General features: G+C 55.7%; 5 protein-coding genes across 10 annotated transcripts; 1 reads left to right on the top strand and 4 right to left on the bottom strand.

Moving 5' to 3' along the window:
* Window positions 1-15: 15 nt before the first annotated feature.
* On the bottom strand, window positions 16-1,545 carry KVP18_003434 (uncharacterized protein; the record flags this gene model as incomplete). Of its 2 annotated transcripts, XM_067955172.1 has the most annotated exons (5): window positions 16-357; window positions 386-751; window positions 780-938; window positions 967-1,176; window positions 1,206-1,545. In XM_067955172.1, coding segments are annotated over 5 exons (1,417 nt in total), but the record flags the coding sequence as incomplete, so codon positions are not given. The 2 variants fall into 2 exon arrangements, with proteins under 2 accessions (XP_067806112.1, XP_067806111.1); XM_067955171.1 differs by lacking the exons at window positions 967-1,176; window positions 1,206-1,545 and having other exon boundaries at window positions 342-869.
* A 1,059-nt stretch (window positions 1,546-2,604) lies between these two features.
* Window positions 2,605-3,975, bottom strand: KVP18_003436 (uncharacterized protein; the record flags this gene model as incomplete). Of its 3 annotated transcripts, XM_067955176.1 has the most annotated exons (3): window positions 2,605-3,396; window positions 3,426-3,614; window positions 3,643-3,975. In XM_067955176.1, the coding sequence occupies 3 exons, from the start codon at window positions 3,973-3,975 to the stop codon at window positions 2,605-2,607; spliced, it is 1,314 nt and encodes a 437-aa protein (XP_067806116.1). The 3 variants fall into 3 exon arrangements, with proteins under 3 accessions (XP_067806116.1, XP_067806115.1, XP_067806117.1); XM_067955175.1 differs by lacking the exons at window positions 3,426-3,614; window positions 3,643-3,975 and having other exon boundaries at window positions 2,605-3,402; XM_067955177.1 differs by lacking the exon at window positions 2,605-3,396 and having other exon boundaries at window positions 3,487-3,975.
* Window positions 3,976-3,995: 20 nt separating this feature from the next.
* Window positions 3,996-5,642, bottom strand: KVP18_003437 (uncharacterized protein; the record flags this gene model as incomplete). Of its 2 annotated transcripts, XM_067955179.1 has the most annotated exons (3): window positions 3,996-4,303; window positions 4,332-4,579; window positions 4,888-5,642. In XM_067955179.1, 3 exons carry the CDS (start codon window positions 5,640-5,642, stop codon window positions 3,996-3,998), a joined length of 1,311 nt encoding a protein of 436 aa, XP_067806119.1. The 2 variants fall into 2 exon arrangements, with proteins under 2 accessions (XP_067806119.1, XP_067806118.1); XM_067955178.1 differs by lacking the exons at window positions 3,996-4,303; window positions 4,332-4,579 and having other exon boundaries at window positions 4,839-5,642.
* Window positions 5,643-5,689: 47 nt separating this feature from the next.
* On the top strand, window positions 5,690-7,340 carry KVP18_005260 (uncharacterized protein; the record flags this gene model as incomplete). Its single annotated transcript, XM_067949661.1, has 2 exons — window positions 5,690-7,248; window positions 7,277-7,340. 2 exons carry the CDS (start codon window positions 5,690-5,692, stop codon window positions 7,338-7,340), a joined length of 1,623 nt encoding a protein of 540 aa, XP_067806120.1.
* Window positions 7,341-7,374: 34 nt separating this feature from the next.
* KVP18_003435 (uncharacterized protein) lies at window positions 7,375-10,214 on the bottom strand (the record flags this gene model as incomplete). Of its 2 annotated transcripts, none has more annotated exons than XM_067955173.1 (1): window positions 7,375-10,214. In XM_067955173.1, a coding segment is annotated over one exon (2,840 nt), but the record flags the coding sequence as incomplete, so codon positions are not given. The 2 variants fall into 2 exon arrangements, with proteins under 2 accessions (XP_067806113.1, XP_067806114.1); XM_067955174.1 differs by having other exon boundaries at window positions 7,375-10,165.

Here is a 10,214-nt window from a genome sequence, read left to right as displayed (position 1 = left end):
AGTCGACGAGCTCACCTGGGCCGCCAATTTCAGGAACGAAGCCGCCGAACGTAGGATGAGCTCCAACGTCTCTGCACAAGCACTCAAAGCTGCCGATGAGCTCCTTGCATTGGCCAGTGTAGAACAAGGTTGGGGGGCAGTTTTCTGGAGCGTTACATTCTTTCACGTCTTCGCATTCTGTGGAACGGAGTCCGCCTAAGTTTCGAAAACCTGGATGACAAACGCAAGTTGCCCCGAAAACGGGATCAAACACGCAGGTGCCGGAATAGGCGTTGTGCAGCACATCCGGCCTCTCTACACGGGGAGCGAACTCCTCTTTGAGTCGAGGGCACACGCCGGTCTCACACTGGATCGCGGCTGCGTCTTCCAACTACGGTCGACTCACGCTCGCATTTGCTCCAGTCCTTCTCAGTGTTCTCTCGGGTGGTGGCATTGAAACCACCCGTGTCAGGATGCTTGCCCTGGGGGTCGTGACACACACACTCATGAGTGCCAATCATTTCGCGACACTCGCCAGTGTAGGTGCCATCATCAGGGCACTTGCCTGCCTCGCATTCCTTGATGTCCTCGCATGTCGTGGAGTTTACCCCGCCTCGGTTGGCGAACCCAGGGTTGCATTTGCATGTCGCACCATAGAGAGGATCGTCAGTACATCCTCCGGAGTAGGCGTTATGTACGATCAGGGGGTCCGTCTGCTGGGAAAACCCATCCTTCTGCTGCTGACACACTCCCGATCTGCACTTCAATGCGGCTGCATGGCCACCCGCGAGAGGCCTCACGTTGGCAGGCGGTCCAGTTCTTGCCGTTATTGAACCCCCCCGAGGCTGGGTGCTCCCCGAAGCTTGAACAAACACACTCGTAGGAGCCATGCATCTCTCTGCACACTCCAGTTTGCAAGTGGCTCTTCGTACAAGTGTTCGGTCCGCATTGGTTCACGTCTGCGTTCCTTGGTTTTCACGTTCTCACCCCGACAATCAAGCAGGTTCCAGCGGGATGTGTTGTGACTGTACCCTGCAGTGCACTCGCACTCAGACCAGACCGCGAGGCGCGACCCGCAACGTCCAGTGTAAGGATTGTGGCTCACCACTTTACCCAGATAGGAGATCCCGATCCGAGGTTCCCATTCCCTCTTACGGGAGATGCACGGAGGGGGATTATCGTCACAGTTCTCAGCAGCTGCGTCAGGCTGGAACCCCCAAACCTACACACACAACGCCGCAAATCAGGGACGCCTCCTGAAAGCGGGTGGACTGCCTCACTCGGGATGCACACGCACTCGTAACTCCCCCAGCGTTCGATGCATTGACCCGTGTAAGCATTGCCAGAGCACGGATTCTGAGCGCACTCACGGACATCTACACACCTGTCCGGAATTCGTGGATGGTTAGAGTTGCCGTTGGCACAAATGCAAGTCTCTTCTGTCTTCCTAAGCTCACAGCCGCCCGTGTATGGGTTGTGGTCTACAACCAGGCCCTCCACTATCGTTCCAATCAACAAGTCAAACTCATCCTTCCGCTTAGAGCACACAGATGGCGAGTCACACATTGCCGGCAAAAATTATATCGCACTGCAGACACACGCAAGGGACCTTGAAACCCACGACAATCAACTCCGATGTAGTCTAGGCGGTTACGATTTGCGGCTTTCAGTCTCGATGTCGGAGATTTCTGTGTTATTACTTCACGTCATCAAGGATTCGTGATGCCAAATACATTGCCGGCAAATCTGGATGAGTTGCGAAGACCTGGAGAAAGCCTGAGGCCGCCACGCTGGAACCTGTGTGGATGTCGGTGACTCGTTTCACGTCTAAGTTTGGATTGGAGGACAAAGTGAATGAGGAAAAACTGGGAGCCCGACTTAACTGTGTCGATCGGAACGAGTGTATCGAAGGGGGCTTGCGACAGTGTCGCAGCGTTATGTGTCAACAAAGACACGCTGGTGGACAATATTCCTTACAGCTGCCAATGCTATGTGGGAAACCAAAGCGGACATTCCCATGACGGACTACAAGACCGGCTGCAAGGACTGCTGTACTGACGTCGACGAGTGTGCAAATGGGACACATCACTGTAGTGACATCTGCGAAAATAGTGCAACCCGGATCGATATTCCGTATCGAATGTGTCCTGTGCAGATCGAACTCGTCTTTTGGCGCAGAGAGGCCACAAGGACCCACTTGACGTGGGCAGCATATTCACCGCCTGGTGGCTGATTACTATCATGGCCGTCGCAGAAGCCGCGGATATATTGTTGCTCGCATGGCAAGTGTGGAAGTATTACAAGAAAACTAAGCGCAAAGATAGTGCAGTTCATGTGCAACCGCCAGAACCACCAGCTTCCGAGCATCGACCTATCGTGCAGTCCGTGACTACTTCAGCGCGGCCTAGGGCTCGACGGCAACGTAAAGGTGAAGTCTAGCTACTTCTTCTTACCAAGGGCTGCCTTCCTAGCAGCCTCCAACGCTTTCTTGTCGGCCACCTGCTTCTTTTTGAACTCAACATCCGTCTCATCCTCATCAAGTCGCTCCTTCTTCTTCTGCTTGACAGGCTTCTTCTTTCCACCTTGGATGTCGAGAGGCATGTTGGTTTTTGCGAATTTCAATGTTCAGTGCTTCACCCTTATGATTACATGACGGATGACAGACTTAACCAGCCGAGCGAGTTGGCTTATGGGGGAGGACCGCGACCCAGCAGAATCAGGAGCCACCACCAGTATGCGTGTAACCTGTGTCATGTAGAGAGCCATGATGAAGCACCCCAACGCGATGCCGTTAAAAATGAAGCTGAAGTCCGGTGATGGCAAGCGTGTGACTGCTGGCCGTGTGAAATGCCGCGCGCCCTCGGAGTCAAACAGCACGCCCTGTGGAATCTCCGAGCCCAAATCTGCGACCTCCGTCCAGTAAGAGGCGTGGAGAAAGCGTTTCTCCAGTGGAAACTCAACCTGAAGGGTCTCATGGGGCTCGAGGTCTACGTAAAACTGAAAGGTTATTGGGGCGTCTGCGTCATCCTGCATTGCGTATTGGAATTTGAGGGCATCGAAGGCCGCAGAGCCGTGTAGAGTCCCGTTACCCGTGGTCATTCGGAGTCGATGGAACTCCTGGACAAAGAACGGGGGGACCCAGTCCCAGTAAACGCCTCGTAATCGAACGTCACCCGACTGGACCTGTACGACCTGCGACGAACGCGAGCGGACGTAGGGTGCGTCCAAGTACCTCTTGGTGACCCGTGGAGTCTGGCTGACAGCTGAAACCGCAGAGTCCGTCTCGACGACCTCGCTGCGAACTCCGTAGCAGCTCGCAGAATCGCTGTGCAAGACGTGACTCTTTGTAGCTATGTAGACCACCTCTACTCGATAGGTCCACAGGTCGGCAGCTTTCCAGACTTTCAGCCCGAGGCTCTGCATAACAATCGAGCCGCTCTGCCTACACGATACTGACTTTCTGCGAAGTCATACGGACGGATCCGTGACGCTAAGCCCGCGAGTCGGCTACAGGGGAGCAATTTCACCAGTGGCGTGAGGTTCTCCGTGCAGACGTTTTCGGATGTGTACTGCCCGATTATGTTGGCCCTGTGACCAGGAGCAACCTCCACGATAGCGGTGAGTTCGCGAGTGAACTGCATGATCACTCTGACGGTGACTCACCCACATAGGTCGTGCCAATGTTGAGAAGGACCCGCAGAGCAGCCCTGACAGGCCATGGGTCAGCATGGGCCAGTGCCCATCGCCTGTAGCCGCCACAAACAGCCCTCGTGGACGCATCGGTAGCTGAGGCACCTGAGCGCGAAGGCCTCTAGCTAAAGAGGCGTCGAATGCTTCGAAATGGGACGCCTCCATAAGGTCGAGGAGGGCGTCGGGCAGCTCGGAGGAGGTGTAGGCGTAGTGCACCAACGTGGTGTCCTCGGACACAGGGTAAAAGGTCAGCCTTTCGTCCCCTGCGCCACATGCTAGCGTCGCCAGCCCCCAGATTAACCGCATTTGAGTATCACATATTTTTTTCACAGTGCTAACAAGTGAGCTCCGAGCTTGTTGGAGGTCGGCAGGTCGTCCATGGAAACTGCAGGAGGAGAACGCATGCGTGTAGGAGACGGAGCGGTTTCCGTGGGGGTGTGCTCTACAGACTCACGAAGACCCTCAAGGATCGTATCGCTGACCAGGCCTGCCGAAAGGTCAATTAGCGTCTCGTCGAGCAATGGCTCGGTAGGTGCTTGCCGCGTCTGAGTGTCCAGGTAGTCAGCAAGTATCGTCTCAGGGTCCGCGGGCTGCACCTTTGGCTGGGGGATCTCGGTGGTTGTGACTGCCGTTTCTGATTAAGGGAGAGCCACTGCACCTACTAGTTCGCTTCTCCGTCCACCACGGCGTGCTCCTCTGTGGAGAAGGGCTACGCTTCGGAGGTGGGGACTTAGCCCCTCGAGTCCGCTCGGGCTTCTTGCCTCTCCAGTTGAACATGGGCTGCTCCCACCAGCGACCCGCGCCGGCTTCGGGACTCACCGCCTTCTCCTTGACGGGCGTACGCTCTCTTTCTTTGCGATCACGGTCTCGGCTGGCCGAGGAGGACGACCTTCGTCGCTTGTCCTTGGATCTGCGTCGTCGACTGGTGCGCTTGTCGTCTGAATGCCGTGAACCACTTCGGCTACGTGACCGGCGTTTCCTGCGAGGCTCCTCCCGGGGCCTCCTCTTCTCGGATTGCGGCTTACTTAGCGACCTACGACGCCTTTCCCTGGATGGCGAACGTTTCCGACGACTCTCCCTCTCGCGAGAGCGACGGCGCGGCTCGTCCCATTTGGACGTCTCTCTGCGCCGGGACATACAAAAACAGATTTAGCAGACGTCAACAGAAATTAGGTCACGCATGGATTTACACTGTCAATCTCGCTCCCAAAGCCGCACGAGCGAGGGTACTTCGGATTGGCGGCGTCCACGATAGAGTACCACACGTCCGGCTGCACAGGCATCCAGTAATTACACATGCTGTCAGCAGTGATCCGTCTGGCGTAGAGGACCGACAGCACTCCTGCTGTGCAGTCCGATAGATACTTGACAAACAGGTCCAAGTCCTCTGCGCGATGACCAGGCTGTAGCCGGACAAGCCGAGCGGATTTGGCTTTCCGCTCGTGGAGCAGGTCAAGGGCCGCCTCCATGTCAACAGCCTGGTCGCCTATGCTGCAGATGGTTTGGACGCCGGCCAGGCGTTGGGCCTCCAACCAACTATACGAAAACTCTAGGCTCTTCATGGCTGCGAACAGCGAATCGCGGTCTCGGTTGTCACAGATTTCCTTCCACCTGTACGTTGAGTCTATAGGGATTCCAAGTTCTTCCAACAACTGCTTGAAGTCGGGCAAGAGGTGTAAGTACAGCTCGACGACTCTAGGACTCGCATTCGTAATGATTTTGATGTATTTGACGTTCTCATGGGCCGTGACAGCCCTTAAAAAGTCGGAAATGACCTCCACTAGACCGGATTCCCTGAGTTCGGTCACCCTTGCGCAGTTGTCCTCTGTTAAATCAGATCTGAAGATCCATTGCGTAGGCATGAGCGTGTGATCTAGGTCCACGAACGCCGCGATTCGACTTGATCCGTCTACATTCATTTTGCTAGAAATTGCTGGATGCTGGAATGCGACCACATCCAGGGATGGCACCATTTAAGATGTGCGTATGATTTGATATTTGACCTCAAAATCAGGAATTGATGGACGACTCCGATCTGGAGGCACGTATCATTCGGGACAGCTTCGGGGTCGCCCCTTCCGTAGTCGCCAGAGTACTTCAGCGAAACGGTGCTTGCACGCTGGGAGATACCTTGCGGTTTCTTGAAGTGTGGGCGGAGACGAAGACCTATAACTGGGAGTTTGCTCACTTCCGAAACTCTCTTCTAATTCTGATTCAACACAACTGCGCCAGTGTAAAGCTGGAGTCAACTCGGCCTGACGGAGGCCTTCCGGAGATTCGTCCTGGAGAGGATCCCTCCTCCGTTCCGGGGACGCGTTGTCGTTATGCGCTTTGTCGATCCGAAATTTTTAACCGGCTGAAGTATCCCAAATTCCAGTTGCTCGTTAACTCCATGCTCGGGGCCTCCGCGCGTCTGGTATTCTCCCAGGTCATCAAAGCGGGGCGGATACAGATGAGCACGTGCGTTCGCCAAGCGCAGCAAGATCCCGACGCTGATGTGGTCTTTGGCGAGACTCCGCCAGATACATCAGCCAAGGCGTTGAGTCGGTCTTTTGTCGAGCTGGCCATGCGTAACTTTATAGTCAAGGTCCCTGACCTCTCCTATGAGGCACTGGTGAAGGAAACTCCCAAGGTGGCGCCTACCAAGTCTAAAGCGGCACCCAAACGTAGACGCCGTCCTGCAGGGTCGGATAATCTGGACCGACTGCTAGGTTCAGAGCAGGAGAAACCAGCATCTACGGCCAAGGATGACATCAAAATGAAGCTCAAGGAGATGGAGGCGACGATGAGTGGCAGCTCTGATGTGTACCGGATAAATTCGTCGCTGCTCAACCTGGAAATCTGCAAGGAGCTTGTGCTGGAGTTCATGGTTGCCCGCTGGTCGGACGCTCCCATCGTGAGATACTTGGTGGCAGCTCTGATGACTGGTGTCCGGTTGTCGCCTCGAGGAGACAGCGTGATTTGTGAGTCCGTGGCGTTCTCAACGATCGAACGTTTAGTGAGGGCTTCTGCCCAGGAGGAGGCCACGAAAACCAAATGTAAGATGAATTCAGTCGACAACACTTTACTTCTGAAGCTGGTGGACGCTATGGGCAAACACGCGGACAACGTGGTGAAACACATAGAGCTGAAGGACAGCTCCCCTGCCTACCTGTTTGATTGGCTCCGTTGCAGGCAACTACTGAAGCAACGAATAGCGTTTCTCGTGATCCGTAACCATCTAGGGTCCCACACGGCCAGAATATGGATGCTCCTGATAGGCGCGGACCGTATGGCATCCCCCAGCGTCGCCACTGAGGGATCAATCGTCTACTGGGACGACTTTACAGTGGCAGACATGGTACTGCTCCCACCTCAGGAAGCCAGAGAGGGGCTGTTCCGGTTAGCTGAGAACGGCTTCATCCGCCACCACCTATCGGACTCGGCTGTTCACAACCTGGCGTCCGCCGCCAACAAGCGCACGCTGATCTTCTCTGCTAATGAGGAACAGTCATACAAAACGGTGTACACTCACCTGCTACAGGGGTTGCTTAATTTCCTGGAGAGGAAGGAGATCGAATCGTCGCGAATTATGCAGCTGTACCTCCGTGTACAGTCTCTGACAGAGGCAGAGACGAAGTCGTTACGCCAGAGAGAAGTCGCAGAGGATATTCTTGAGAACTACGGAATGATGTTGTATGACTCCATCTGTGTGATTCGAGATTTCTAGATCCATGTCACGCGTTCTTGTTCTGTCGACTTCACCAGATGGGTAAGGGCACCGCGGTTGTAAAGGTGCAGCCTCTCCTGACGCGCCACAAGATCCGTGAGTACCCTTCGGATCCGCAGCAATAACACCTTCTCGGACTCTGCCTGAGCCAAGATCTTCATGTTGGACTGGACCAGCAGCAGAACAAGTCGGGAGCACAATTCCACTGGGATCCAGACGTCGTCTTGGCAGTTGTGCATGGCTTCTAGGTACGAAGCGAGGAATTGAAGCAGCTTCCTGGCATAGGAGTAGGGCACCGCAAGCACTATCTCATAGAGATGGCTCGTAGGCATCTGTAGTGCTTTCCATAAATACTCATGTGGAGTCATGTCCAGCAGCTCAACTTTAGATTTCGGGGCCACTGGGACTTCGGATGGCATGAGTACAGCGGACAGGGAGTGCAACTTCATGCTCTCGTACTTGACCTTCATTTCTTGATACACTTTTTCTGCTTGCCAGGCCTCGTCCACAAGGTCGATCGCCGACAACAGCTCCTCGGTGGAGCGAATTGACGCCATGGTCATGCGAGAGGCCCTTGTACAGGACATCGCGTCATGGTTGGCTGCTGGCATGTTCTCTAGGGCCTCCTGTTCCATCTGTTCTTCCATTTCTCGAGCTCGCTCGTCCTCTGGAAACAGCTGCTCATCAGTACGCTTCCAAACTCGGATAGCTCGATCTTGTGCGCCCAGCGTAAACAGCCTGTCAGCGTCGGCGGTGTAGCTGATCCCCGCAACGGGTCCCGAGTGACCCAGCAATGTCGTTATCAGGTCCCGGCGGTCAGCGTCCCACAGCTTCACAACTCCTCCTTGGCAGCCCGACGCGACGTAGTGCGTGCCGGGGAGGAAACGAACCGCGGTGATGGGTTGGTCATGGGCGTGCCACGTGCGCTGAATGTTTCCGAAGTCAAGCCCCCATATTTTAAGCGTCGTGTCGGCGCTTCCGCTGACCAGAATTGTGCTGTCACTGGCCACATCGATGCAGGTGCATGGGAGTTTGTGACCATACAGAGTGAGGAAGAGCTTGCGAGAATCCGAGTAGTAAACGTAGCACGTATTGTCCAGCAGGCCCGCACATACGTACTTGCCGTTAGGGGTTACTGCCAGAGTGAGAGCCTGATCAACGAGGTCGAAGGTGGAGCCCTCGGCGAACGATAGCTGCTTCAGCCCATCTACCTCAGTGTAGGTCAGCATCCAGTGCTTCATCGATTTATCAGCAGAGGCCGTGTAGAATCCGGTGCCGCCGGCGTCCAGGCGGATGCAATGTATCCCTGCGGCGTGCGCATCGACTGTCTCCACTACATTCATGCTTCTAGTGTCTACCAGCAGCAGACATCCGCTCTTGGTTCCGCAAACGACGTGGGAGCCCTTCAAAACGTAGGCCACGGACAGCGGAACGTGCTTCTTCAGCGGTACGGAGTGAGTCCACCTAACAGATTCTCGCGTCCAGAACCGCAAGAAGCCATCCTCCACGGACGCGATTGCGGAGTCGTCCAGTGCGGTGGTCAGGGCGCGTGGAAGGGATTGATGGCCGCACGACATCGAGGAGACCTGGTTGCCGGCTGATTCCCAGTCGGCGTGCATGAGCGCGCCCACGTCGAGGTTGAGGCGGGTTAGGGAGCCATTCATCCCGGAGACGAGCACGTCGGTTGCTGGCCCAGAGAGTGGGGCGATGAGGCTGTAGAGTTTCTCCTTCACGTGCAAAAACCGGAGAGATACCATCTCCAAGGACACCTTATCCTTCTGAACGTCGACGTGGTCGTTATCCAGGTTCTTCAAGTCCAGGACGATATCGTCAGCCAAGACGCCTTCCAAGTCGCCGGTAGCCTTCTTTCGTTTCTTGTTGATCTTCTCCTTCTGTCGTCTTTGCAGCTTCTTCTCTTGCTTCGCGCCCTCGGCAGCAGTCAACTTCCTGAACACTTCCAGCGTCCTCCCATTCCGCATGACGCCCAGAAGGAACATGGGGCTGTCCACAGCAAGCCACTGGGTTTCCCCCTCCGATCGCTGAACGATGAGGCCGTTTGGGGTGACCTCCTCTATCGGGCCGGGCACGCCGTCCCCACAGTCAAAAACAGGTAGGAAGATGAGGTCGGTGAGTCGACCCTTGCCAGAGGACGTGAGGAGACAGCCAATGGCCTCTGCGACACATGTGTCGTCAACAGTCAACGAAAAAAGGTGCAGGCGGGCATCGGATGCTGCAACATAAAGACGGTCCATTGCCGCGCTCACGATCAGCGAGGTGACGTCGCCGCCTGGCTGGACCAGCGTCTGTACGCACGATTGCATGGTCAATGACCATATCTTAACGAGGGAATCCTTGGAGCCCGAGACTACAAACTTGACAACCGAGCCGTCGATCGCTGTTCCTCGCTGGCGTTTCCGGGACGGCTTTGTGTCGTAGACCAGCGCCAGTGAGGTGATAGGTCCTTTGTGCCCTCGAAGCCTGAACAGTCCTTGTTGACCAATGACATCCCACACGGTGACGGTCGTGTCCATCCCACCGGACACCAAGAGGTGTCCGCTCAGGGAAAACTCCAGCACTGACACCGGGGACGTGTGCCCTTGGAACGTGGCCAGCAGAGCGTGAGGGGCCTCCAGTGACCACAGCCGTATTGAGCCGTCTCGGTAGCCAGCTGCCACGACGCCGTCCCCGGTCGCTAAAGCCGACACATTGTGAGGAGCTCCCGTGGCAATACCCTGTACCAGTACTGGAGGAGGCACGCGCACGGCCTCAGGCGCGACGCCGTTCTCCCTCCAGAAGGCGACCTCCTCGTTGCGTGCCGTGACGATGTTCTGGCCTT

This window comes from the organism of the source record quoted next, assembly GCF_019968955.1.
Source record: "MAG: Porospora cf. gigantea A chromosome Unknown PgA_NODE_851_length_10214_cov_356.73, whole genome shotgun sequence".
Classification (NCBI taxonomy): domain Eukaryota; phylum Apicomplexa; class Conoidasida; order Eugregarinorida; family Porosporidae; genus Porospora; species Porospora cf. gigantea A.
Note: the sequence above shows the minus strand (reverse complement) of the source record. Positions and strands in the feature narration are given on the sequence as shown.